General features: G+C 35.0%; 1 protein-coding gene across 1 annotated transcript; it reads left to right on the forward strand.

The window, feature by feature from the left end:
• Positions 1 to 27,630, forward strand: LOC123542458 (monocarboxylate transporter 9-like). Its single transcript, XM_045328346.2, has 6 exons — positions 1 to 75; positions 12,952 to 13,124; positions 21,314 to 21,457; positions 21,990 to 22,137; positions 23,486 to 24,303; positions 25,811 to 27,630. The coding sequence occupies exons 1-6, from the start codon at positions 38 to 40 to the stop codon at positions 25,933 to 25,935; spliced, it is 1,446 nt and encodes a 481-aa protein (XP_045184281.2). The 5' UTR covers positions 1 to 37; the 3' UTR covers positions 25,936 to 27,630.
• Positions 27,631 to 27,836: the final 206 nt, after the last annotated feature.

Genomic DNA, 27,836 nt, shown 5'->3' on the forward strand with positions numbered 1-27,836 from the left:
TTACTTTGTTTTTTTTTTGGGTACATTCAAGCTCAGGATGGACACAGAAGCTGCTAAAGAAAGGACAGGAATTAGGTAATTTTATACTTTTAACAACAGAATATTTTATTTTTTAACTTGTTATATGTTATGTTACTCTTTATTCTGAATATAACGCATGGATAAAATTTCATAATATAATAGAGCGTGATAGCATCATATAGCAGAGAATTCATTACCTTAAGTAGGCAGTATAGTCACCCTTCAACATTCTTATATACATAAGATAGAAAGTCACACTAGATTTTTTTTTGAATTGGATTCAGCTTCGATTGGTAGCCACCAAGAACGTTCCTTTCATACCTTAGATAGCTACATCAGTATGTTCGTTTAATACTTAAGTCTCACTAGAATATTCCTTATAGGTATATAGTCAAACTGGAACATTCTTTTACACCTCAGATAAATAATTAAACTAGAACATTCTTTTACACCTTAGAAAGATATTCAGACTAAACCGTGGCTTTTATACCTTAGACTGATATTCAGACTAGAACGTTCCTTTTATACTTTTATACCCTAGATAGATACTTAGACTTGGACATTTCTTTTATACCTTAGATAGATATTCAGACTAAAACTTTCCTTTTATACTTTACTTTGATATTCAAACTAAAACCTTCATCGCATACTTTAAGATAAAAATGACACCTTTCATACCTTGGATAGAAAATCACACTAGAAAGCTTCTTTCCTCCTTTAGTTCCTTTACCTATGAACCCTACAAAAGGTGTAACATATATGTATTAAGATAATACTGTGATTTGCAAGTGGACATGTTGACAATTACTTTGTGAAACGGCAAGCTATTGCACCATTTCTATAATTATGTTTACTATTTTAAATCTAATTGAAGTATTTCTTGAATATTAACAATTAAGTGTTATCACAGACATTTTGGCACCCTTTCATCTAGCGAGGCTAGATGGTTTTATTTGATGTTCAAGGTCATAGATAAATTGTTTCAAGTGCAATTATACTGAAATGTTGACTTTCCGAAAATGTAGTTCTATTAACAAGACAAAGAATGTTTATTGTTTTGGATGCCTCCAGATTGTATATATCAAACTTTAATAGACAATGATGAAATTTTAAAAGAAGTTAATACGTGAAATTAATAATATGAATAATATCTGCATCTCCAGTTTATTATCTGCGGTGGTATGTTTAGGACATGCAATATGTTTTTAGATTAAACTGACTCATGCGCACGACATCTTATCTCGAGAGCTCGACATCTTATCTCGAGCGCTCGACATCTTATATCGAGCGAACAACATCTTATCTCTTGGGCACGACATCTTATCTCGAGCACTCGACATCTTCTCTTAGCCTGCGCCCATGACATCTTATCTCGAGCGCTCGTTATCTTATCCCGAGCGCTCGACATCATCTCTCGTGCGCTCGACATCGTATCTCAAGTGCTCGACATCTTATCATGTGCACAAGAGATCATATCTTGAGCGGTCAACATCTTATCTTGTGCGCAAGACATCCTATCTCGAGCGATCAACAACTTATCTCGTGTGCAAAACATCTTATCCCGAGCGATCAACATCTGATCTCGTGCGAATGACATCTTATCTCGTGCGCACGACATCTTATCTCGAAACAAAAGCAAAAACGGTGGCAGTCGTATGTATTTTTTTTGATGATATGAGTTCAGAAAAAGGGCCTTAATGTATATTGATAAGATGTCGTGCGTTCGAGAAAAGAAGCCGTGCGCACGAGATAATATGTTGTGCGCACGAGCAAAGATGTTGTTCGCTCGAGATAATATGTCGAGCGCTCGAGATAAGATGCGTATGCACGAGATAAGATGTCGATCGCTCGAGATAAGATGTTGATCGCTTGAGATAAGATATCGAGCGCTCGAGATAAGATGCTGATCGCTGAAGATAAGATGTCGTGCGCACGAGATAATATGTTGAGTGCTCGTGATAACATTTCGAACACTCGAGATAAGATGTTGTGCGCACGAGATAAGATGTTTGTCGCTCGAGATAAGATGTCGAGCGCACGAAATAAGATATTGTGTGCACGAGATAAAATGTGGAGCGCACGAGATAAGATGTCGAGCACTAGAGATAAGTTGTAGTGTGCACAAGATAGTTTAATCTTAAAATAATAGATGCATGTCCAAAATATACAACCGTAGTTATCGTATAGTTCTGTTCATTGGAAAATATTGACATTTACAGGTCTTTAACCAAGACATGTGGCATATGACATAGCAGATCGGCTCTCTTAATCAAGTATTCATCTTAGAGTTTATAAATGTACAGGATATCAGTTGCTTTCATTATGAACGTAAAAGTAGCCTTATTCAACTTTTCTAAGAGAGAAGTAAATTGAGGCCGAAAGAGAAAGCAGTTTGATCGCATTTAGGACTTTAAAAATCTTATTTGTTCAGAACAGAAATACTTCTAGGCGACACATTTCTGGGATTTATAATGTAGCTTTGTAAAGTTTCTTGTCACTATCATTATTATTCTATTATTTTGATTTTGTGTATAAGAAATTTGACAGGAATATGAATTTAAACAATTTTAGGAAACTCTTCAGTACGAAAGGAACACAATAACTTTTTGATTGCATAAAAGAAAGAAATACGCATGTTACAAAAAAAAAAACAAAGACAAATATCAAACAGGGAATGCTACGCACGAAAAACGCAGCCTCCTCAAAATGAAAGCCACAGCACGCAGACGCGTGCACCGCACACACACACACGCACACACACACACGCACACCCCCACACGCACACGCACACACACACACGCACACACACACACACACAGCCAACACATTAAGACAAAACGAACGAACAAAGGAACACAGTTGGGCACCGCCTTGGAACGGTCAGTGGCAAAAACACCACTTGGGAGTTTAAACAGGTTTATGGTGCCACCCAACCTCACTTTTACACCCACAATGTTCCAAAGACACGGGACAGTGTAAATAAAAGTAATCCCCTCCAGGTGAATCTCTTACACACGTAATGGAAACAAAAATGCATGGCATGTAAAACACAAAAATGCTCGTGTATAAATATATAAAAAGCAAACCATAAGAACCAAAAACGTATGTACTCAATGCCTTTTCAGAAGACAGAGCAACAAGAGAAACACCCTTAAGGGCTCGACGAAACAGGCCAGAAGACAAATATCAAAACAGTTCAGTCCTTGTAGGATTTATAAACTGCTTATAATAGTCCTCCACCTCTTCCGTCAGACACAATCAAAGAGGGAAGCGTAGTTTCCAACTGTAAACGGATTGAACACTAAACGTGCGGTATGTCTCAAAACAGTTGGGTCGTAACCTCTTTTAATAAACCGTTTTATAATTTTACCAAATACATTTGGAAAATTACCATGACCCAATATCTTACGAAGTTTGTAAACCACATCCCCATAAAAAACGGGTTTAGAAAAACCTTCTCGCAGAAGTGTCTTTAAATTACTATTGAATTTTAAAACTAAATCAGAATTACGATAGTAAAATTTAGCAAAATATTTACGCAATTTGTAATAACGGTAGCCTAGCTGAAGAAGTTTACTTGTAATATATTGATTACGTTCATTGAAATCCTTGACATGACTACACGCTCTGGCAAACCGAATTAATTGAGAAATATATACCCCATAAGATGTAGCCTGAGGTACATCCCCTTCCAAATGGGAAAAATTTACAATACTAAAATTAAAATCATCCCTCTTGTCATAAATTTTGGTATGTATAATATTGTTATAAATAGAGAGATGTAAATCTAAAAATGAAGCATCAGTATCCGAATTGTTAGTTTTAATTAACTGAAGCTCCCTAGGATAAATAGTACCCACCAATTGACCAAAAAAAACGGATTATCCATATTAAGAATATCATCCAGATAGCCTGATGTATTATTAAATGCAGTTATAATATCTGCCTGCGTATCTGGAGAAAGACTCAACATAAAGTCTCTTTCATAACAATATAAAAACAAATCCGCGACAAGGGGCGCACAATTTGTTCCTATGGGAATACCAACAACAAATAAAAAGGAAAGGTCTTTACAAACTTCGTCACAGGTTCACATTGTGTAATGTTTAATTATATTGCTAGTAAAAAAAGCTTTATCAAAATTGCAGGCGAGAAATGTAGCATTCTCTCTGGCAAAGTCTTTTGAATTAGGGCAGTTTATTTGTCATTTATTAAGTTATGTGGTAAAGCGATATACAAAGTAGAAAAATCGTATGTACTGACTGTAGAAACCTTGTTATTATTAATTTTAAACTTATCCAGCATTTCGCCAGAATTTTTAATCGACCACAACAAGTGTTTACCAGAGTTTTCGTATACTTTATCGCAGTATCTTTCCACGTGGGCCTTACAGCAGTTAGACATGATGTTAATAGTTTTGAAATATTTGTAGTTGTACAAGAGCTTGAATTAGCGATGAAGCGAGCTTTATATGATTGTTTATGCAATTTTGGAATCCAGTACATGGTCGGTAGTTTAATTTGTTGATCGTCTATACGAACTTCTAAATTAGAAACTTCAGTGATGTGATCAGTGACCAACTTATTTTCAACAGAAGGACTCAATGTATAAGTTTTAGTGCTATTTAGTTCGTTTTGTATAACATTAATATAATGTAGGCGTCAAATGATGATAATATTGTTGGCCGCCTTGTCTGCTGGAACTAAGACATACTTAGAATGAAATTCTTGGATTTCCTTTTTCAAATGTCTTAAAGTAAACTTGGGTTTTGGTGGAAGTATGTGTTCATTGGTTTGATAAAATTACAAAGTTGTATATGATAAATACATTTACAAAATAACACATATGCAGTGACGAGGTCTATAAACGACACTTTATTTAACATAATTTGATGTATTTCAAAAATGGTCTAAAACTAGTTGTTTTACAGAAATGATTAGAATCAGTGCTTTGAAATTTTACGTAACACTGTAGTTCACACAGCGGTCACGTATTGTTATTGTACAGATTTCTGTTCTATAAAGACTTCATATGAAACACGTCATTTGTAGTAAAAGCACATTTATAAAGGTAAATTTCATGATAGCGAGTAAGATAAGGAACAGAAAATGGCAAAGGTTTTCCCCTTTGTGAAGAAAGCACCAAATTTGGCATGAAATTACTTTAAGTTATCCCAAATCCTGCAAGAGGAGGAGACACGCTATATCTGCCCAGTAACCGCCTTTTAAATTAATTTATAAAGGGAAGTAAAAATGTCTTGAAAAAATATTTGTTCCTTTAAATTGAAATTTTTCTATAAAGTAATGTTTCATATGATCTAAACATGGATAACATATTACTAGCATAGACAAACAACCGTTTGGTATTGACAAAAATACAAAGTTTACTACAAAATACTCTTTTTTTCTCAAGATACTAAAAAGGGAGGTAATTAGGTTTTACTTTATTTTTAGTTGCGTGTTAAAAGATGTTTCTTATGAAGAAAGCATGAAAGAATGTATTTTAATATTATAAAGTATACTGGATCAGAACGATCTGTTGGCTTGAATAGACCAAATCATGAGGCACCAAAGGGGAACTACCTTTTATTTATATCAATTAAATATATCTACAGGTATAACAATTTCAAAAATGATATTAAACCATAACCAATTATAACCCTTGACACAAATTTTATTCAAAAACATTTCATTCACATTCAATAGACATAACTCATAAATCACATTTTAAGGGCAAATTAATTTAATTCAGTCGTTAAAATATCATACTACTGAGTTAAACTTAAGTAAAGAAACAGAATTCATGGATATTCTGTATAAAATATCAAAAAAAAAATTTAAAATATGCACATGTTTAGGTCCACCTACATATCTGTATTTATTAGGGCAAAAGATTTATATAAAACAGAGAGGCCCTTCAATGGATCATTTTTGTATTTTACCTAACAGTATAATTATTTATTGAAGTTTTAAAGGACATAAAAACGTGAGAGCATGTATAATATGAAAAAGTGAATGTTCCAGTTTATTATCGTATAGTTCTGTTCATTTGAAGATACGACCACTATACAGGCCTGTAACCAAGGCTACGTTAATATATGTACTGTAACAGCTTTATGATTGTACAGGATATCGGTTATTTTCATTATAAACGTAAGATCTAGGGTTATGCAACTTTTTTAAGAGACATCTAGCCTAAACAATTGTTAACGAGAGAGCAAGCAATTTGATCGCATTAAGACTTAAAAAATATTATTTGTACAAAACAGCCTTACTTCTAGGCGACATATTTCTGATTTCTGGGATCTTGTAATGTAGCCTTTAATGCATCTATTTATACAAAATAACACATATGTAGTCATGTAGTATACTTATTTAACATAATCTGATGCATTTCAAAAATACTCAAACATTAGTTGTTTTTACAGATGGGATAAGATTGGAAACTGCCTCAGATCAGTGCTACACAATTTTGCGTAACACTGTAGTTCACACAGTGGCCACTATTGATAAGTTAAAGTATTGTCTGGATTTCTGTTCTATGGAGAGTTCATAGGAAATAGTCGTTTGTAGTTTAACCATTATATAAAGGTAGATTTTCATTAGCTTTATTGCGTGTTAATCTTGTTCGGGCCACAAAATTTCTCCTTTGAATGATTTGGAAGTAATCTATAAAACGGTTTCTTTTAAAATCATTATTATCTGAAATTCTTTGAAATGATTGTTTTCTTTGAATGTTTGTATTGTACTATTTAATTGACCTGTCAAAATATGTTCCCGGCTTTCATGTTAATCTTATATAGGCTCGAACAGAATATAATGAAAGCCGGGTCCATGTTTTGACAGGTCAAATAAATTGTATTATACTAGCAGTATTATTAAACATTATATAATGTGGACCTTTGACGTAGATTGTAAAACCTTTCCTTTTAATTGAACAACATTTACATCAGGTTTCGGAATGCAGTTTTCAGACAAGTAATGTAATTGGTATTCCCATGGGGACAAATTGGGCACCCCTTGTCGCAGATTTGTTTTTATATTGTTATGAAAGAGACTTTATGTTGAGCCTTTCTCCAGATACGCAGGCAGACACTATAACTGCGTTAATAATACATAACGCTATTTGTATTGTATTCTTAATACGGCTTTTTACGTCAATTTGTGGATACTATTTATCATGGGGAGCTAACAATTCAGATACTGATGCTTCATTTTTAGATTTACATCTCTCTATGTATGACAATATTATACATATCAAAATTTATGACAAGAGGGATGATTTAAATTTTAGTATTGCAAATTCCTCCTATTTGGATGGGGATGTACCTCAGGCTACAGGGTATATATTTCTCAATTAATCCGGTTTGCAAGAGCGTGTAGTCATGTCAAGGATTTCAATGAACGTAATCAATATATTACAAGTAAACTTCTTAAGCAGGGCTACCGTTATTACATATTGCGTAAATAATTTGCTACATTTTGCTATCGTAATTCTGATTTGGATTTAAATTCAATAGTGCTTTAAAGACACTTCTGTGAAAAGGTTTTGATTTAATCATATTTTATTGCTTCTGAACACATAATACATAGCACATATACATAATAAGTAACAAAAGCAAATGGGTTGGGCTACAAGTTATTGCAACATTAGAAGTCAGCCCTTCCTGTGAAAAGGTATTTCAAAACCCGTGTTTTTTTTTTCATTAGGATGTGGTTAACAAACTTCGTAAGATCTTGGGTCATGGTAACTTTCCAACTGTATTTGGTAAAATTATAAAACGTTTTTTTTTAAAAGAGGTTACGACCCGACTGTTTTGAGACATACCGCATGCTTAGTGTTCAGTCCGTTTACAGTTGGACACTACGCTTCTGTCTTTGATTGTGTATGACGGAAGAGGGGATGGACTCTATGACAAGCAGATTTTAAATCCCACCGGGAATGAATTGTTTTGATATCTGTTTGCTTGCCTGCTTCGTCTGGCCCTTAAGGATGTTTCTCTTAATGCACTTCTGCAAAGGCATTGAGTACATAGTTTTTTATTTTTTTATGGTTTTCTTTTTACAAATGTGCTATTAAGCAGAAGAAAAGTCAAAATGTATTTAATATTGAGCTAGAATAAGGTAAACAATGGTAACTGACATATCAAATATGATTAAAATGGCAACTGTTCTAGTATGTAGAACTTAACAACAATTGTAAAATATGGTAAATAGTGTATAGTAGTGAATAAATGACATGTGTTTCACTTTGTCATTAGTTTTCGCGACTCAGAATTATGTTAGTATTGCTGTATTCATTTAAATCTATGTATAAATAATAAACTGAAAAGTTGAATGACACTTTATAAAAAATATGATTATGTCAGTGCGATAGAGCATTTGACTGCTACATCGTACATTGTCATAACATTAGTTTATAGTTTAATTTCATTAGCTATAATATGGAGTCAATAATTTAGAAGCAGAATCCATCCATTCTACCGAGAAAAAGTGCTCTAATATCTAAATTTGACATTTTTGCTGATATTTATAGATAAGGCCATATTGAATATTAGTACTTAAACTACAGTTTTCAGGCAATGAATATTATTTATATACCATTTATAAGGCTATGTCACTACCAATTAAGTAACCAATGTAACAACTCGTGATCGCCACTGAAAATGCAAGCTTTTGGATGCAATTTCTACACCTTCCTACAAACAAATAACAAGACGGTCATGTTGACCCTGGATCGCTAACCTGAGTAATATGAGCTATATGTTTCAAATGTCAAACTGATGATAAAATATTTTAAAAAGTCAGTAGGGCACATTCATGGTCAATGAAATTCAGTTTTACGATTTGTGTGCAAAACTGTGTATGGCATCAAAATTTCAAGGCTGTATATTAAAAAAACAAGAAAGTAGGTCAGTAAGTCAAGGTCACAGTCAAGTGACATCATATTACTTGGGGTCATCAGATAATTATAATTAAACAGTCTTGGAAATACGATCAGATGATTTTTTAAGTATTTTGTAAGTATTTTTTCCTATATAACTAACATAATAACTAAGTGACCCCAGGGCGGGGCCCCTTTTAACCCAAGGAGCATAATTTGAATAATCGTGGTATAGGACTGCTAGAGAATGCATCATACCAAATATCAAAAGCCTAGGTCCTATGGTTTCAGACAAGAAGATTATTCAAGCTTTTCCTATATAAGTCTATATAAAACTTGGGACCCCCAGGGCAGGGCCTCTTTTCACCCAGGGGTACAATTTGAACAATTTTGATTGAGGACCATAAGACAATGCTACAATCAAATATCAAACGTCTAAGTGTTGTGGTTTCAGACAAGAAGATTTTTAAACTTTTTTTCTATATAAGTCTATGTAAAACTTGGGACCCGCGGGGCAGGGCCATATTTGATCCTAGGGGATAATTTGAACCATCATGGTAGAGGACCACTAGATGATGCTACATACCAGATATCAAAGCCCTAGGTCATGTGGTTTTGTACAAGAAGATGTTCAAAATTTCCCTATATAAGTCTATATAAATCATGTGACCCCCCGGGGTGGGGCCATAATTTACCCTAGGGGGATAATGTGAACAATTTTGGTAGAGGACCACTAGATGATGCTACACACCAGATATCAAAGCGCTAGGCCGCGTGGTTTTGGACAAGAAGATTTTTAAGTTTTTACTTTCGGTTGCCATGGCAACCCGAGTTCTGCATGGAATTGTTTATTTGAACAATTTTGAAAGGGGTCCACCCAAGAATCATTCCTGTAAACTTTGGTGTAATTCTGCCTAGCGGTTTTCAAGAAGAAGATTTTTTAAGGAAATGTTGAAGGACGCACGACGGACGCCAAACATTGAGCGGTCACAAAAGCTCACCATGAGCCTTTGGCTCGGTTGAGCTAAAAAGTGATCATATACGTAATAATAGTCGAGCTGCGGTGGCCTAATGGATAAGGCACATGCCCGCAATAGGGAGGTCGAAGGTTTGAGCATTGTAACAGTTGGGTCTTGTTACTAAAGAGAGACCGACTGGTGAGCCGCCAGCTAGTTAAATAATAGCTTGGTGCCTTGCTTTTAAAACATTAATCGGGAAGTGTTGCTGTTCAATGTATGTAGGTGTCTCATAACCCAATTTGGCTTGTCTTTCAGTAGGGTTGACACTATGTTAAACAAACTACTGAATGTCTTTGTCTTCTGACTTCTGAACTGCGAGCCATCACTTATACTCCCCTAGTAACTTTTTTACCTCCCATACCTTTGATCAGATGTTGTTTTCTTTTGGTTCTTGTACCTTATAAAACCTTATGCATAAAAACATTTTTGTCTTTTTTCTTGATTCATTTCAAAACATTGTATTGCAACCCTGTGTTCAACACTATTTATCGGGCAATGACAGACATCACTACATTTATAAATTGACTTCTTTGGTATAACACTGACATTTCACCTCCTTTCTACAGTCATGTTATAACACTTTTATCCATTTTGATGAAATGTACAGAAATGAGAGCACTTTCCAAGGTATTTATCAAACACCGCTGGTATATAATTTAGTTTTGTTAAGAGATGTTGCATGACTCTTATTTGACAATTTCGGATTTAGCACAGTACTGTACATGAACTCGCAGACAAACAGACTTCAGGCGTCTAATGCTGGCAGGGCCTTTGATGCACATCAAGTGACAACTTCTTGTCTGATTGTATTATGTAACATGATTTCTTTTCAACGATTGCACACTAAAATTTGTGACAGTCACGGATAGAATGCAATTTCCCAAAGTTTCTACTTCGATATGTCACTCTTAGATTTGAAGGCAATATTTTGGGTTTTCATGAAAGCTTTGTCTTCACAGGTTGTGACAAGACATGGGCTTTCTGTGCGCGAGGCAAAAAAAACCAACAGTTTCTTGATTTCATAGCATTGTTCTCAGTGCTACTTCTCTTTTTTCTTCTTAACTTGAACTTAACTTGAAAGATCAAATGCCTACGAAAGAGCCTTTCGATACGCTTCTTTACAACAAAACATATCAAATACAGGATGTCAATGAGGCTCACAGCATCTGTTCAGGCCATCAGTAAGTCTGTAGTTTACTGCATCGTCTGCTACACCTTTTGAACATATGAAAAAGCTACCTATCAGATCTGGCATAAATGGGTCAGGTATTATATCTATTTTGTAAGTTTCCAAGTCAAGATAATTAAGGCTGACCAGAGGTATCTTTGATAAATCGGAACCCTTCTGGTAATTCTTGCCTAAAGCACCCGTCTCGTTTCAATAGCTTCTCAAGTGGTAGTACCGGTACAACCTAGACAACGGCCATTGAGTAAGATGTAATTTGTCAAAAGCGCTGAAATGTGATTGTGTGTACTTACATATGAATCTGATATAATATGTACTTTATATCAGATACCAGCTCACTTTGTTGAGAGATATATATCATAGGCACAGAGTAGTTAATATTTGTTGACCATAAAAGCAAATTTAATATTTTCAAACTTACTCAGTTAGTATTGCATAATCAATAATTATCAGATCAACGTATTATGCAGATGTTATGACAGTGGGTGCATGGTTACAAACGGTGTTTCATTTGATCCTACTAGCCCATCGCTTTAATCTATTCTTGCATTTCTAATTCCAAACCGAAAGTGACAACTGTCGTATTTGGTGTCATAGGAACCACATTTTGATATTGAAACGAAGTTGAATTAGCTGCATATTCTCAAAATAACCTACCATCTATTAAAAACGGCTTCATGAAGAAGTCTTTGAAAGCGTATTTTGGAAGTTATTGAAGAATTCAACAATTTGTGAATGATAGATGAACATTCAGATGGATGAATAGATGAACAAACGGAGACAATAAAAGAACAAGCATGTCCTCAATTTTTTCTTCTGTATATGTACAAGTTTTCAAGAAACAATCTCTTAGTTTCGAAGATATCGCAGGATGATACTTTTTTCATATTATTAGACTATTTGTTGCCATAGCAACAACAATTGCTGCCAAAGCAATTAATTCAAATAACGTTGGCATGCTCTTTATTTTCATCTATCCATGTAACAAGTTTCATGAAAAATTCTGATGTACCTTTAAAGTTACCGCAGTATCTCATTTCGCACGGCTGACAGATTGACAGGCATACCAGGACAAATAAGCCCCCCTTCCGGCTTAACACTGGTTGGGCATTAACAACAATTTTCAATATGCTGTTGTGGAGGGGATATAAGTAATACAATACAAATTACATAAATTACAGTAAAACAAAAAAACTTTAACATATGAAAGAAAACACAAGTTTCTGCTATGATAATATTAAATTGAGTATGAAAGGCTATAGTTTAGCCGTTACCATGGAAAAAGAAACATTTTAATTGTCATTCTGTGCTTTTGATTTAAATTCAAGATTTGTTTTATCATATAAATTTAGATTTCAGTGCATTTTGTGGACGATAGTACATATAATGACCTTTCATTAGAATTTCGTATAGTAGAAATTGAGTTTTGGCGTCCATTTTTTTAAAAATGGCCACCATATCGGATATCAAATGGGTTCCATGAAAAAAAATGTTTCTTATGCTTTGATAAATATGTTTGCCAAATTTGGTGCTTTTCCCATTTTCTGAAGTATTTTGGCATTTTCTGTTACGAATTGATCGAACTATGTGTTTCTATATATAATTGTTTTGTCATCGTGTGTTTACTTTGTGTGTCCATATGTGTGTGTGTGTATGTTGGTCGTGTGCGCGTCCGCGTGCTGTGTAACGTTTTGGGAAGATGCGTGTTTGGAATGTGGCTTTCTCTGTTGGATATTTATCCTTGTTTTTTTTTTGTCTAGTAATTTGTATTTGAAAAGGAAGAAAAACAGCGCGACCAGTGCAAGCTATATGGTATTACTCAAATAAACGATACATTTACAGGACATGGCATGACACGTTTGTTTTGATATCTTGTTGTATGGCAATGGTTCTTCATAGTGGATTCGTAGACTCAATCGGGATACTATTCACTGATGTTATGACAACATTCAACAGTACACGGGCAGAAACGGTGGTAATACAATCCACAGCTCTCGGTGTGTCGCTTTGTTCGGGTAGGTCAATCAAATGTAATGGATTTGCAAGGAGTCATTTTATTTCCATTGATACTAAAAAAAAAGGTTTGGTATCAATGAAAAGCAACTTAAAAATAATTCACAATATTATTTGATGATGTTTTATTTGGCTGCGAAATTTGTACATGATCAAAAGATAATTGTTTTTACACACTGGATAGAAAAATATCAAAAACAGCAGTTTTAATTGGTAAGTTGTACAGTCATGCGAAATGTGAGCAAGTAATTTATTTTTTTTTACCCTTACTATAATTTTGTGTCGCTCCACAATGTTTCTTTGTATCCCTTGGGGCTTCTGTAACCGAATGGTGAAGGTCGCTGACTTCATTCACTTACCAAAATGTGGTTTTGAACCTCAGTATCCCTGTCAAATATTCATTCATACTTCATGAAGTACTCATGAAGCATTCATGACTTCTTCATGAGGAGACTTCATGAAGTCATCATGACGAAAACATGAAGTGCAAATAAGACAAATACATCAGCAGCTCATGAAAACAGTAGCATCCATGCACTTGTTATAAAGAGCTGAGATAATGTATTGAAATTCATGAAACATACATCTTGATTTTCATGAATATTTATTCATGAACTATTTTTGTAAAACAGAACAAGTTTAATGAACTTATTCATCAACACATTCATGAACTAGCTACGGTAACCTGGTAGGAGTGTAACACTATGAAACCTGAGAGATCTGCATGTAATAGAATTCTTTGAACAATATCGGTAAAGCTTGATACAAGAAAAAATCCTGTAGGTCAAAGTGTTGTTCAGTTAGTGGCTAGAGATTGTTTCAGTCTCTGCTGAGTCACGGCGATAATGACATTGTCCACCCTCAACAAATGACATGTTGAGTCAAACACCTCAACAAATTACATGTTGAGTCAAACAGTAAACTAGAGTGGGATTGGGAGCATAATAAGAACCAAACAATTGCTGTATAACATACAAAACATTAAGTTAAACAATGTATAATTTACTTTAATCTCAAGATTGAAATTCAGATACTAGCTTTGCTTCAGGGTCGTGAAAACTTCTGACATTTTAAAAGGATTTTATATGTTTTAAAATGAACGATCTATGACAACACCATAATTACTTATTTGATATTCAGTTTACTCATGTTCCTTTAAAACCATTTATAACTGTATTATGATAAACAATTCCTTCTCATTTGCCTCACAAACTTCTCAAAAACTGCTGAATCACATGTGCAAAAAATTTCCCAGCACGTAACAAAATAATGGAAACTGATCATGTGACATTATGAATTTAATGTTCATGAACATTCATGAACAGTTCATGAATTTATTTATTTATTGTAAAAGGTAAACCTAAGTTTTATGTTTAATGAATGAACAGTTCAAGTACTGAACTAGAAAAAGGTTTTGAGTTTTAGTACTTTTAATGAATCATAGATATACTAAGAACACATCAAGAATGTTTTAAGATTAAACTGCTCATAAAGTGTTCATAATATTTTTCACGAATTTTTCTTGAATTCTATAGGTATATTGACATTCATGAAAAAATTCTTGATTCATTCTTAAACTAGCTCATGAATGTTTCAAAGATGTTATGAATCTGTCAGTAATGCTTGATACCTTCATGAAGTAGATCAAACGACACTTCATGCATAAAACTTCATGAAGTCAGATTAAGAAGTGATCCAGAACAGTTCTTGAATAATTCATAATGGTGATATAACAAAATAATATTCTAATCCTGACAAGATTAGAATACTTTACTTTTGAAAAATGTGACCGCAGTGATATATCTCGGTTATTAAATTTTACAGAGTAGAGATTTATGAAAACTCAAAGCCAACCGAAGGTCGAAAGGTCATGCCCATCTACACCTTGCACTCATTGTTTTCATGGTCGCAATGGTCCTAAACATGCAGCATTGTATATATTTGTTTTCGATCGCATTAATTATAAACGCATATATATGTCTATGATCGCTATAATCATAGACGCACATAAAAGTAACTGTTATGATCGCTAGAGTCATAAACACGCTCTTAAATGTCTGCCAAAATTGAGAGAATACACGGGTTTCACTCCTGGCATAGCTGATCGAGAGAACCTTTGCCTCTAATCGCTACCATTGAAGTTGAAGATATTAACTGGTATTTTTCCCACTACTTTTATTTCACCAAAGTGAACCAAGATCAGGAGAAGTAATCCATCGAAGCCTTAAAAGAATAAATACCGACTAAATGATTCCACGGCTAGCCATCGCTGAGACTAACCTTAAACTATGGGACTAATGACGAATTGACCGACGGTTAGCTAGACATTTCTGTCACAGTAAACCGCCATTTAACTGTTGTGTTGACATTTAAGGCAGTTTGTCCTCCCTCCCAAATTCTAGACAAGGTTTAACTATCACCCCAGTTAAAGTCACGACCGGCCTATCCTGAAACATGGTGATGGTCTCAAAAAGAGTTAATATGTATGTTATTCCAAATTGGCTATAATTGCGTTCCGCCAAAACTGTAAAACCAAGGTGTTTCACGATCAATATTACTAATATGTATAATACTAAGCTCACCCACAGAAATGCTTTAGAACCTGTTGCATCATTTTCCTATAAATGAGCTTTCTCTTTAAATCGAGAGCTTTTAAAATCTGCGGTGTATTAGATGTTTGTGCCCATTTTAAACGGGGCAGAATGTATGTCCAGACAACTAACGCTTCCGGCAAACATCTAAATAGATAATCAAAACTGCTTGTCAAATTGGAACTAGTAAGATCATTTCCTCCCAGGTGAAAAATGATAATACAAGGGTTCTAGCCTATTGTATGCAGCCGTGAAGTTGTTCAGTTTTTATTCCCGAAATGCCATTCAAATAAATGCTCATGTCTCTCACATTGTTCTTGTCTCGTTTAGATGATCTTTCATCAGCCCAATAAACAATAGAGTCACCAATGATCCATACTTCTTTAAAGTAATTTTATTCTCATTGAGGTTAAAATAATTCCTAATTGGGGCTATTTACATTAATTCTGGGGTTCAACTAATAAATAAAAATCGAATACCGTATAGGTTTTATAAGCCCATGAAGACCAACTTCCTTCAGATGCACCTTGTACCGCCTGCTGTGCCAATGCGGAAACTAACTGTGTGAGCGATACTTCTCGCATATGGAAATCATAAACATAAATGTCTTAGACAAAGCCCCCAAAAATTCAGCTCGCGTCACTAGAGAACCGTCATTAAGACAAAATAATAATTTACTTCGGTTATTTCAAACTTGCATGTAACTTTGAAGCTCCTCATAGCAAAAATCTGGGTCGACATTGATTTCAGTATACGAATAACAGTTAGTATGCCTTACTGAGACGTCTTCAAAGTACGCGGAAAAAAATTGTATCGCATTCCCATTTTCGACTCGTAAATCACGGACTTTAAGTGTTTACCGTGCCGTTGCTACTACTAGCTCACTTACTTGAAAGAGACCAAACTATGCAAGAGTATATGTGGCAATGCTTAGCAAATACGTACTTCTTTAGATAAAGTTATCGGAGCATGGAAATCTTTCTTAGGACGCAATCGCTTACAACCATCCAGCATTTTTCTGACATTAAAACATGCTGATTGATCTAGCTAGTTATAAATCTTATGTCCAAAGCTTGTTCCAGCCACATACAAATTACCGGTAATTGTTTTTGGCGAATAGTCAGATTCAAAGCAGAAAGAAATATACAACACAATATGAAACAGAGGAGCCTGATCAAAAGACGGCTTGTGACCATTTTTCAATCCCCCGCCGTGGCGGAGGGATTATAGGAATGGTCTGCGTCCGTCCTTCCGTCCGTCTGTCCGTCCTTCCGTCCGTAACAAAATCGTGTCCGGTCCATATCTCCTAAACCCCTTGAAGGATTTTCATGAAACTTGGGTCAAATGATCACCTCATCAAGACGATGTGCAGAACCCATGAGTCAGCCTTGTCGGTTCAAGGTCAAGGTCACAACTCAAGGTCAAAGGTTTGAGCCTGCAATTTTGTGTCCGCTCTATATCTCCTAAACCCCTTGAAGTAATTTTATAAAACTTGGGTCAAATGATCACCTCATCAAGACGATGTGCAGAACCCATGAGTCAGCCATGCCGGCTCAAGGTCAAGGTCACAACTCCAGGTCAAAGGTTTGAGCCTTCCATTTTGTGTCCGCTCTATATCACTTAAACCCCTTGAAGGAATTTTATAAAACTTGGGTCAAATGCTCACCTCATCAAGACGATGTGCAGAACCCATGAGTCAGTCATGCCGGCTCAAGGTCAAGGTCACAACTTAGGGTCAAAGGTTTGAGCCTTCCATTTTGTGTCCGCTCTATATCTCCTAAACCCCTTGAAGGATTTTCATCAAACTTGGGTCAAACGATCACCTCATCAAGGCGATGTGCAGAACTTATGAGTCAGCCATGTTGGCTCAAGGTCAAGGTCACAACTGAAGGTCAAATGTTTGAGCCTTCCATTTCGTGTCCGCTCTATATCTCCTAAATCCCTTGAAGGAATTTTATAAAATTTGGGCCAAATGATTACCTCATCAGAACGATGTGCAGAAATTATGAGTCAACCATGCCAGCTCAAGGTCAAGGTCACAATTAAGGGTCGAAGGTTTGAGCCTTCCATTTGGTGTCCACTCTATATCTCCTTAACCCCTTGCAGGATTTTCATCAAACTTGGGTCAAATGATCACCTCATCAAGAACTCATGAGTCAGCCATGTCAACTCAAGGTCAAGGTCACAACTGAAGGTCAAATGTTTCAGCTCTGTATCTCCTAAACCCCTTGAAGGATTTTCATGAAACTTTGGTCAAATGATCACCTCATCAAGACGTTGTGCAGAATTCATGAGTCAGCCATGTCAGTTCAAGGTCAAGGTAACAGCTAAAATCAAAGGTTTACCCTTTCACTATCCATAGCAGTGGCGGGGGATTTAGCTGTCTTTCAGACTGCCTTTTGTTTCTGGGTCTGCCCCCGGTACCAACATGCAAAATTTGCCCATATGTAAACGAGATAACGCATTGCATAAAGTACTAGTAGTAGCGGTAATATAATAGAACTGTTTTATTATTGTTTTGCTGTTGAATAAAAATAATAAAAGCATCAAATTTGTTTTGACTTTCGTTCACTACTGAGCAGTCAGCTGCCAGTTTCAATTTTCTTAAATTATGTGACAAACACAATCCATTGTATCCTTTGTGTCTATTGTTAACCGATCCGACCGTTATTTGTATGGGACTTGAAAAAAAGGAGTGATTAACAAAAGTTATCATACCGTAACAATGCACAGATGAGAATGTTTGAAAAAAAGATTCAAGCAGTTTTCGTGTCTGTTTGGAATGACTATTTTCTTGCGTTTTTTCATCTTCATACATTTGATTGTTAAATTGCATTTAGTTACCATCACGTTATTTGATTTCGAGGTCATGCCATTTAAAATGTTTGTTTGTTTTGGGTTTAACGCCATTTTTCAACAGTATTTCAGTTATGTAACGGCGGGAAATTAACCTAACCAGTTTTCCTGGATTCCGTACCAGAACAAAACTGTTCTCCGCAAGTAACTGCCAACTTCCCCACATGAATCAGAGGTGGAGGACTAATTATTTCAGACACAATGTCGTTTATCAAATAGTCACGGAGAACATACTCCCCGCCCCCGAGGATCGAACTCACGACCCCGCGATCCGTAGACAAACGCTCTACCTACTGAGCTAAGCGGGCGTGTCCATTTAAAATGTGCACTACTGCCAAATTATCACACCTAAAAGAAATCTTTTGTTCCTTATTTCCTTGCCATAAATAAAAAGCGCGGCAAGAATTGGGAACGATTCTAGTAAAAGCATGCGTAATGCCTTCTGTAAACCATTCCTTAGGCCACTCCGCATATGCCCACTGACCAGAGAAATAAATACCAAACCCTAAGCCTTCACCTGCCGCAATATCTGTAAACAATGAAACTTCATCATTTGACCTCCAAAAGTTAAAATTGCAATACCACATGTATTGAGCAATTCCTGTCTTATACCTTTATTTATACGTTATTATTGATAATGCTTGTTCGGACCGCAAGTGGAGTTAATCAGCCTTCTGCAAAATGGTCTTATTATTATTATTATTATACCAGATTTATATAGCGCCCTTTTTATGATAAACACGTTCAAGGCACTTTACATATAGCAAACGCAGCCACACAGGGCGCAAAATTCATCCTCTACTAGTACAGACACAGAATGATCTGACCAGAGGGACAGAGTGAGATATAGCTCCCAGAATATACAGACGTGCCCGGCTAACTTAGCCTAGCTCTTTGCGAATAGACAGTCTGGTTCTTTAACGTGCCCGGTGTATAGCACCGATACACGCGAAGCCGTCTTTCCTAGGAACAACCAGTACAGGCCTCTAGTTAGGTGGGAGACACTCAAGAGCATCTCAAAAATTTCCAGTGCCTGGAACGGAGGCTCTGCATCTCTCCAAACGTGACCCGTTGGCTGCCTTTATAATTTAGGATATGATCAATACGCTTTAATATCTCGTGTACTTTAACTAAAGGAATTCTGACAAGCATATTTTGGGAATCGAGCTCAAGACCAAGAAAACACAAAATTGTCGTTCGGCCTTCGTTTAATCGTCTGCTATTGGAACATTCAGCTGACCATGATATTTGTTAAATGTGCGCATAAGATACAGACATTCGGCCGTGTCGTTTCTGGCACCTCCTAAAAAATAATCCAAATTATGAATTAAATGCTTACTTCGAGCCTTTCTGCGCCAGCAAAATTCTAAAAATAACTCACTGAATATACCAACGGCATGCATTTATCAAAATAACCGTCAATATTGAAACCTAACTGATCAAAGTCTTTAACCGTAACATGCACTAATCAAAAATTCAATCGAATGTAGGAATAATACACAATTGTTTGTGTATTAACGTCTGCAGAAGCCCGCGGAAATGTTAAAAGGGAAGTAAGCGGAGAAGCGCGTATGAACATTGTTGGGGGCAGTGCATTTGGCTTTGGTAACTGATACAGCAAAACATTCTATGGATTAGATTGCAGCTTTTATGCTATAAGAAGAGGTTTTAATGAAAGAAACAAGACGCAGATACCAGATGTCAACCTGCGCAGAAATACATATACATCCCTGGGGAAGCATTTCAGAAAGAGAAACCGGGTATTAACAGCACATGAATTGCCTTGTTTTCATACGATTTTTCTCCCGTTAATACATGTGCGGATCCAGTGAAAAAAGTAGTTTTCATGCAAGAATATCTAATTTAAAATGCTCACATCTCTGTCCCAACTCCTGAATCATTTGAACGGCAGTATCAAATTCCGTATACTGCAATGAGCAATATATTTTATCTATTAAGTTGTTAACAAAATTGCCCAGAGGATACGACAAATGATGTATTAATCTGTATTCGTAAGGTGTTTTCTTTGCACTTGTCCAACAGGCAAAACTCGCAAATTTCCTATCGGTCGTGAGATAAATGGTCCAGCCGCGGGACCTAACTTTACTTCTCTTTCTATTTTTTACGCCCAATTTTTTTTTTATTTTACCGGTTTCCGCGGCCCTTCATATTTTTTAAAATTATTCAATTATTCCTTCTTGATGTAAATAGAAAGTTGTCTTAAAGATAAAGGTGAAATTGCTAATTGGTAAATATCCTCTTAATGACTTATCTTATTTTGTAAAACGTCCTAGTGCAGAGTTTCTTGGAAAATATTTTATGCCATATTTTCTCGAAAGGATCCATGAAAAGGTACCCTATCCCATGTTATTTGCTGGATACTCTGAATCTGAATACTTGCATTTAACCCAGCTTGCGGGCAATTAAACTTGCTATGATAATAATAACACACACACATAGACACACACATGCAGACACACACGCATACACACACATATACATAAACCGTAATATTTGAAAATAATTTTACACAGTGGCAAGTTTAAAGAGCAATGATACTATAAAAATGATATTGATATATCAGAATTCAAATTATCTCATAAACACTATATAACTCTTTACTAATTAAACAATTTATTTTACAATTTCTACTACAATCTAACTAGCATGCAACCTGTTTTGAAATGTTCAAGTGTTATAAGGAAGAATTCAGCTGTATATTGTCGATAATTTAACATTTATAGGTATATTGACTGGAGCTTTAATCAACAAAACAGGCTTGATGGTGACAGGAATGCTAGGTGCCCTTGTGGTTAGTTTAAGTTTGATAGTGTGCTTCTTCGCATCTTCCATGACGTATCTAATTATAGCCATGGGCGTGTTTACTGGTAAGTGTATTTGTTACAATGTAAATTTAGCGACAAATTTAAACATGAGTATTAGAATACTTAGATCTACATGTTACAATAAAATAAATATATTCCCATAAAAGTAAACAAAAGCTTCATCGCTTCGGGAACCGGTAAAGGAAAATAATATGGCGCCTGTGTATTGAGTAATGATCGTATTTCATTTTTACCATGGTAGGCAATTATACCATAGGCTTGAATTATAACGAATGATTTCAATCGTCTGCTTGTTTATGTAATATATAAAATGTGTTAAGAATGTGACCATTCGGACTACTGTATCTGTAAATTGCACAAGTTTTATCAAAATATATACCTGAATTAATCGAAAAAAAACATGCGATGGTCCTAGAATACTATTTGAAATAAAATCCAAAATTTGTTTACGTTGTTTTGCAAAAAAACATATGGGCTAATGAAACAGTCTGAATGACATGAGACCAATGCTCAAGTAATTCAACGCATTCCAAACATTATGTTGTAAATCATGCAATGTTCAATTTTGTTGAAGGTTTTGGATACAGCTGTGTAAATATTACATCAGCATCTGCCCTAAGCCAGCACGTCTCCGGCAGAAAAACTTTGCTATATTTGTCTGTACAAACGTCAATGGCTGGAATCGGGGGTATGATTTATCCCTTTGTAATAAGATATCTAAGGTAAAGCAAAAGTAATTTTATTTCATTATATTTATACTTGACATTTCTTAAGACTCTGATGCCCTCACAAAGAGTAAACATACATAGTTTAACATGCAACACAGACAAGGGTAGGGGTTTATAAAAAAAATATATGGAAATTAAGATTTCTACCTTGACTTCAGAAACACTGAGTCTTAGACAGTTAAGGTGTCTCGAAAACTCAAGTCAGTGTAATATATATGACGGCGGCATGGTGATCTAGTGTAAACACGCTTGACAGTCAATCTAAACGCCCGAGGTTCGAAACCAGTTCCAGGTGTCGACGTAGCTCAGTAGGCATACATTCATTTTGTAGAGTGGGTTCTATGTGAATGCAAGATAGACACCTGAAAACAAGTAAAACTATCCTAAGTATTTGTTATTCAAAATATGTGATGTTACCTCAGTAATATGTAACTAAAACGCTACAATGACCAGGTATCATGTGTCATAAAGCGTTACAGTGTCAAAGTATCATGTGTAATGAAACGTTACACATAGTACCCTAGCATTGGAGAATTAGCTACGGGAGACAGGTTAGTAATTGTTGATGATGAATGGAAGGCAAAAGGGCAAGGTTTTGAGAAATGGACTGATATATAGGGTAGGTATAGGATTAAAACGGTTATATATGAGTTTAGACTATTGGTTTATCATTGATTGTTACACGTCAATATAGAACGCTGAAAATAACAAAATATTAGTTAAGTGGGTGTACTGTTAAAATGGCGTCCTATGACACAGACACAAGGGAAGTGAAAAACTAGACATTCTACCCACAAAAAGTTAAGCTAACGAAGCCAGACATGCGCCTCTCTCGCGCTCTCTCTCCCTCTCTCTCTCTCTCTCACATAAACACACACACACATACACGCACACACTCTCTCTATGTTATGGGGTATTTATCTCGCACTGTCCCAGAGGTCAGATCTCTTTGTGAGGCTGATATTTTCGCCTTGAGCTGTTGCCGTTGTTCGTAAAGTGTATTTGTTTATCACGAAAAAGGCGCTTTATCACTCTGATATAATGTAACAATATAATATAATATAATATAATATAATATAATATAATATAATATTATAATATAATATAATATAATATAATATTTATAATATAATATTTATAATATAATATAATATAATATAATATAACATAATATAATTGACAAATTGACGAGCTGCAAAAGTATGAATTTGTTAGTTCTGTATTTTATATGTTTCAATAAAGCTGTTGAACTGGCAGGAAAACCCCAAAGGCTATAACAGACAACTGATAATTCATTTAGCATCAACGTAGCATATGTCTAATGGGTATACTATTCTTACAGTGATCTGTATGGGCTCAGAGGTTCACTGCTTATCACTGGAGCAATTGTATTGAACACGGTCCCCGGATGTATCCTTTGGAAACAACACTGCAACACCAGCAAGAGTCAAGAACACGCAGCCGTTTCAAATAAAATCGATGAATTTCAAACACACTTTCAAGTTCAAACAGAGGACAGTGGTGAAAACATTACTATAGCAAAATCAAAACAAATATCTACAACAGAAGTTTCAGAATCTTTGTTTGTTAGCCAGTATCCAGTTCTACTGGGTGAAATGAAAACCAAGACTGTTACCGTCGAAAATAGTCTGGCCCAATCTAATAACAGTAAAGGAGACCGAACATGGTTTGAAATCATCAAACAACTCTTGCTGACAAAATGTTTAATGTTTTTCGCATTTGGAATTATCATTTCTATCCCAGCTCTAAATTCAATCAGTATTTTTGTGACTGATATATATTTAGACAGTGGATTGACCACTGAAGACGTGTCATTGGGGTTGTTTTTAATCAATATGTTGGAAACATTGGGACGCTTGCTTCCGGGCATATCACTGCAGTCTAAACGTATTGCACCATTAATTTTGCTATTACTTAATGCCGTAGTGTCTGCCGTTCTATTATTTTCCTTAACTTTAGTCAAATCGCGCCCGTTGATATTCGTTTTTTCAGGTGCTGTTGGCATAGTGGTAGGAATGTATGTATCTTTGTTCCGCTTAATCACTCTGAAATTTGTAGGCTCTAAAACACTACCGATTGCTATTGGAGTGTTCCGTACACTTGGCGGTATTTGTGAAATTGTTGCAGGACCAATTAATGGTAAGTCGTTCGAAGAAATTTCATTTCAAAATTTTCAAACAGATATATGAATAAGTCTATGAAATATATCAAATCTCAGTAGTATATAAGATACCAGTATCATATATTAGTATGATATTTTATACTGCATTCTCACTGCATTCTCACCGAATGACAAACTTGAATGAGGGCTATTGAATTCATATTACACGCTACATGAGTTTATCTTTTTATAAGTATACATTGTAATTGAGTTATCCAATTTAATTACGAAAGTTAAAACCTATCATCATACTCTTGCACAAAGTATTAGCTTGCATGTAAACTTTTAACAAAAAGTGCAAGTATTCAAGATGGACATGAATGTAGTACAAAAGTTTATCGACACTGCCTTTTTGGTGTCATTTGATAAGTTCAAAGGCTTGTGTGATATTCTGTCAAAAAGACAAAATGTAAGCAAAGGTTATGCATTCCGTCTCTAGAATGTGTTGAGTTCGAAAACATTCCATAGATTTTGTCATGTAACGTCATTTCATAGTGCGGATATTGCGTAAACTATTAAGGTTTAGCTGTATATCGCACAACAACATATTTTTTAGTAAATGAATAGCATCTTGACACACAACTTATCTGTCAAATACATGTTTTACTGTTCTGTCCCAAAGAGTTGGATGCTTAAAATATTCTTAGTTGTCTCCCTTTAAATAAGAATGCCATTTGTAAAGAAGTAAATGTAAACAATTGTTTTCCCTAGTTATGTAAAGTTTAAACACTCGCACGATGTAGCAAGTGCATCAAAACGAAGACATGTAACAGCTTTTTAAAAATATGTGAGTTTATAAAGGCGCTGAACTGTTCAGAAGTGTGACCCCTTCATGCAGTCCCTTTCCGGAATTCATATATGAGTAAATTGGCAATAATTTTGTAGAATAATGTAAATGCTTTATATGCTGTTAAATTTTCATGTAAAACAATGCTTTCTTTCTATGATTTGATGACGTTCGAACTTTTTTCTCCGAAACATGGACCTAGATCTTAAATCAGTCTAGATACATACAAAACCAAATATCGTAGTATAAAGGAGATATTCATTAACAAAATGAAAATCAAGGTAATAGGCCCTGTTGACAAAATATGTCAAATCAATAGACCTTGGCTCTAGAGTGTGATCCTGTTCTGCTTCCGAACACTTGTGCAGAGTATAAAAGTATTTGCTATATATTTTCTGAAAAATCTTTCACTAGCTCATCTGCAACAATGAATAATAAGCTGATATGAGTCATGGTTTTGCCAATGAGTAAACAGTCTAAAGAGTTTTATCATGTCACGAGTTAACATTTATAAATAATCTAGACAAAAGCGCCTAAACACACTGAAATACTTGTTGTTTATGTTTCATTTACTGTAATGATTATTGACTATCATCTTTAGTTTTTTGTTTTATATTAAAGAGCGTGAAAAACAGATATTCAGGTGTTACACTGACTTTTCAGAGGGTGTACCTCAGTTGCTTTTATGTGTTTTACAGGATACATCAGAGATGTAACAGGCTCATATATGGCAATCTTCTACACATCAACAGGGATAAATTTGTTTGCAGCATTCCTTTTCATTGTTGCAAACATTACAAGAAGGAGAGAAAGACAGGAATAAAAAAAGCGTGCATCAGTGTTCTATCTGACAAGTCTTTAGACTTTTAAACCCTGTATTTAATTTGCAAACTTACTTTGACTAAGATAGTTGTTACACATTTAAAAAACTGTTACAGTATCTAACCAGTATGATGCAATGTCTTTCAAAAGTAAGAAAAATGCTAGAGGCCCGGATTTGATTCCCGGTCTTGCCTGCAAAATTTCCACTGGTTTAAAGTACTGCTTAGTTTGCATCAGTTTCTGGCGGCTGCAATGGCGTCTTAGTAGGTAAATCTGACATAGGCAGTGGGCTCGACTTGTAAAAAGTGACACCGGCAATCTGCGCTACATTAGAAATATTCAGTTGTTTTGAAAATGCACAGCTCTCAATATGAGTAATTAATATATATGATTTAGTTTGTTGATAGATATAACTAAAGAGAAATGTTTCTGATTCATAATCGAAGATATTGTATAACGATCGGCATAATAGTATATAGATAATATTATAGCATAACGGAATGATGGCTATAAAAATGGTTTTGTTTGTTTCTTTGTATGTGTTTGTTTTTCAAAACCAAATTGCACTATAACTGCATTTGCGGAATTTTGCTGAAGAATACATATGGTAAAATAAAACTGCATCATTCTATTACGTTAAGCCCGCGTACCATTGATGCAACTACATACAGTCAGTATTTCTTTATAAGGGAGTTCAATTCAAACTGGTGATAGATGACTAGAAGGTGTTGCAAATTTCATTACATCTGATAAACAGACTCAATCTAATCGAGTCTCATATTATTTTGTTTGTTGCATTCTATGCTTTTCAAGGTTAACTGACTGAAACAAGCCTTTTATATGATGAGGCACCTTATATTGCCTTAACATGTATGAAGTACGAGGCAAAATATTAACAGATGAGCTGTTGTGTATAAACATATTTCAATGATAAATACTTGTTCATCTGGGGTTTGCATTCGACATTTAGAAACCATATGTATTTCCTTTTGTTATGTGTATGGTTGTTACTATTTAGAAGATGAAACCGCGAGATCATAATAAACAGATTTATATGGTGGTCAAAATGTGTTCATATGTCTCCAATTGTTATGTTATGTTACAATAAAATACATGTATCTCCAACTGTTATGTAATGTTACAATAAAATACATGTATCTCCAATTGTTATGTTGTGTTACAATAAGAAACATGTATCTCCAATTGTTATGTTATGTTACAATAAAATACATGTATCTCCAATTGTTATGTAATGTTACAATAAAATACATGTATATTTTATCACGGTACGGTTTAGTATTTTCAAACTGTCAATTTTAAAAAGAAAGACCCTAGAACACACTGAATTACTTGACGTTTGTAAGTAAGTAAGTAAGTAATTGTTTATTAAAGGTCCATTACTAAGGGAAAGTGAGTTGGCAATTTTTTTCATAGCCAGTGCATAGACTTCTGCAAGACACTAAATAATGAAGATTGGCAGGTCAAAATTTACAGAAGGTCTTTGGAACTCAAAGAAATGTATGTGTATTATGTTGAAATTTCAATGAATCGACAGAATGACCCCCCAGGTCTTTTTAACTTTCTTCATACTTCATAGAAAAATAATTGTACATATACTGCGATTTATTTCGAATTTCTACATACCAACTTTCATTTTCCAATAAAATGAAACAGTTTCTCTGCTTTTTAAAAGAAATTAAAACGTTCACTTTCCTTAGTATTGGACCTTTAAAGTGACATGTGTTACAACGTTTTCATACATACACGTGAATAAAAATATGCAAAAACAAACACCCGGCCCAATGGGCCTATATGTTGTATTAACTGTATCATGTTAATTTCAGTCTATATAAAAGAGTGTTGATACAAGTCCAAAGGCGTGTCCCTGGCTTATCAGCGGGT

This window comes from Mercenaria mercenaria, chromosome 19 (genome assembly GCF_021730395.1).
Source record: "Mercenaria mercenaria strain notata chromosome 19, MADL_Memer_1, whole genome shotgun sequence".
Taxonomy (NCBI): domain Eukaryota; kingdom Metazoa; phylum Mollusca; class Bivalvia; order Venerida; family Veneridae; genus Mercenaria; species Mercenaria mercenaria.

Coding starts and splice junctions, on each gene's coding strand:
- LOC123542458 (XM_045328346.2), top strand. CDS start 38: ATGGACACAGAAGCTGCTAAAGAAAGGACAGGAATTAG. Junction 13,125..21,313: donor CGGTGTGTCGCTTTGTTCGG/GTAGGTCAATCA, acceptor TAACATTTATAG/GTATATTGACTGGAGCTTTA. Junction 21,458..21,989: donor AGCCATGGGCGTGTTTACTG/GTAAGTGTATTT, acceptor ATTTTGTTGAAG/GTTTTGGATACAGCTGTGTA.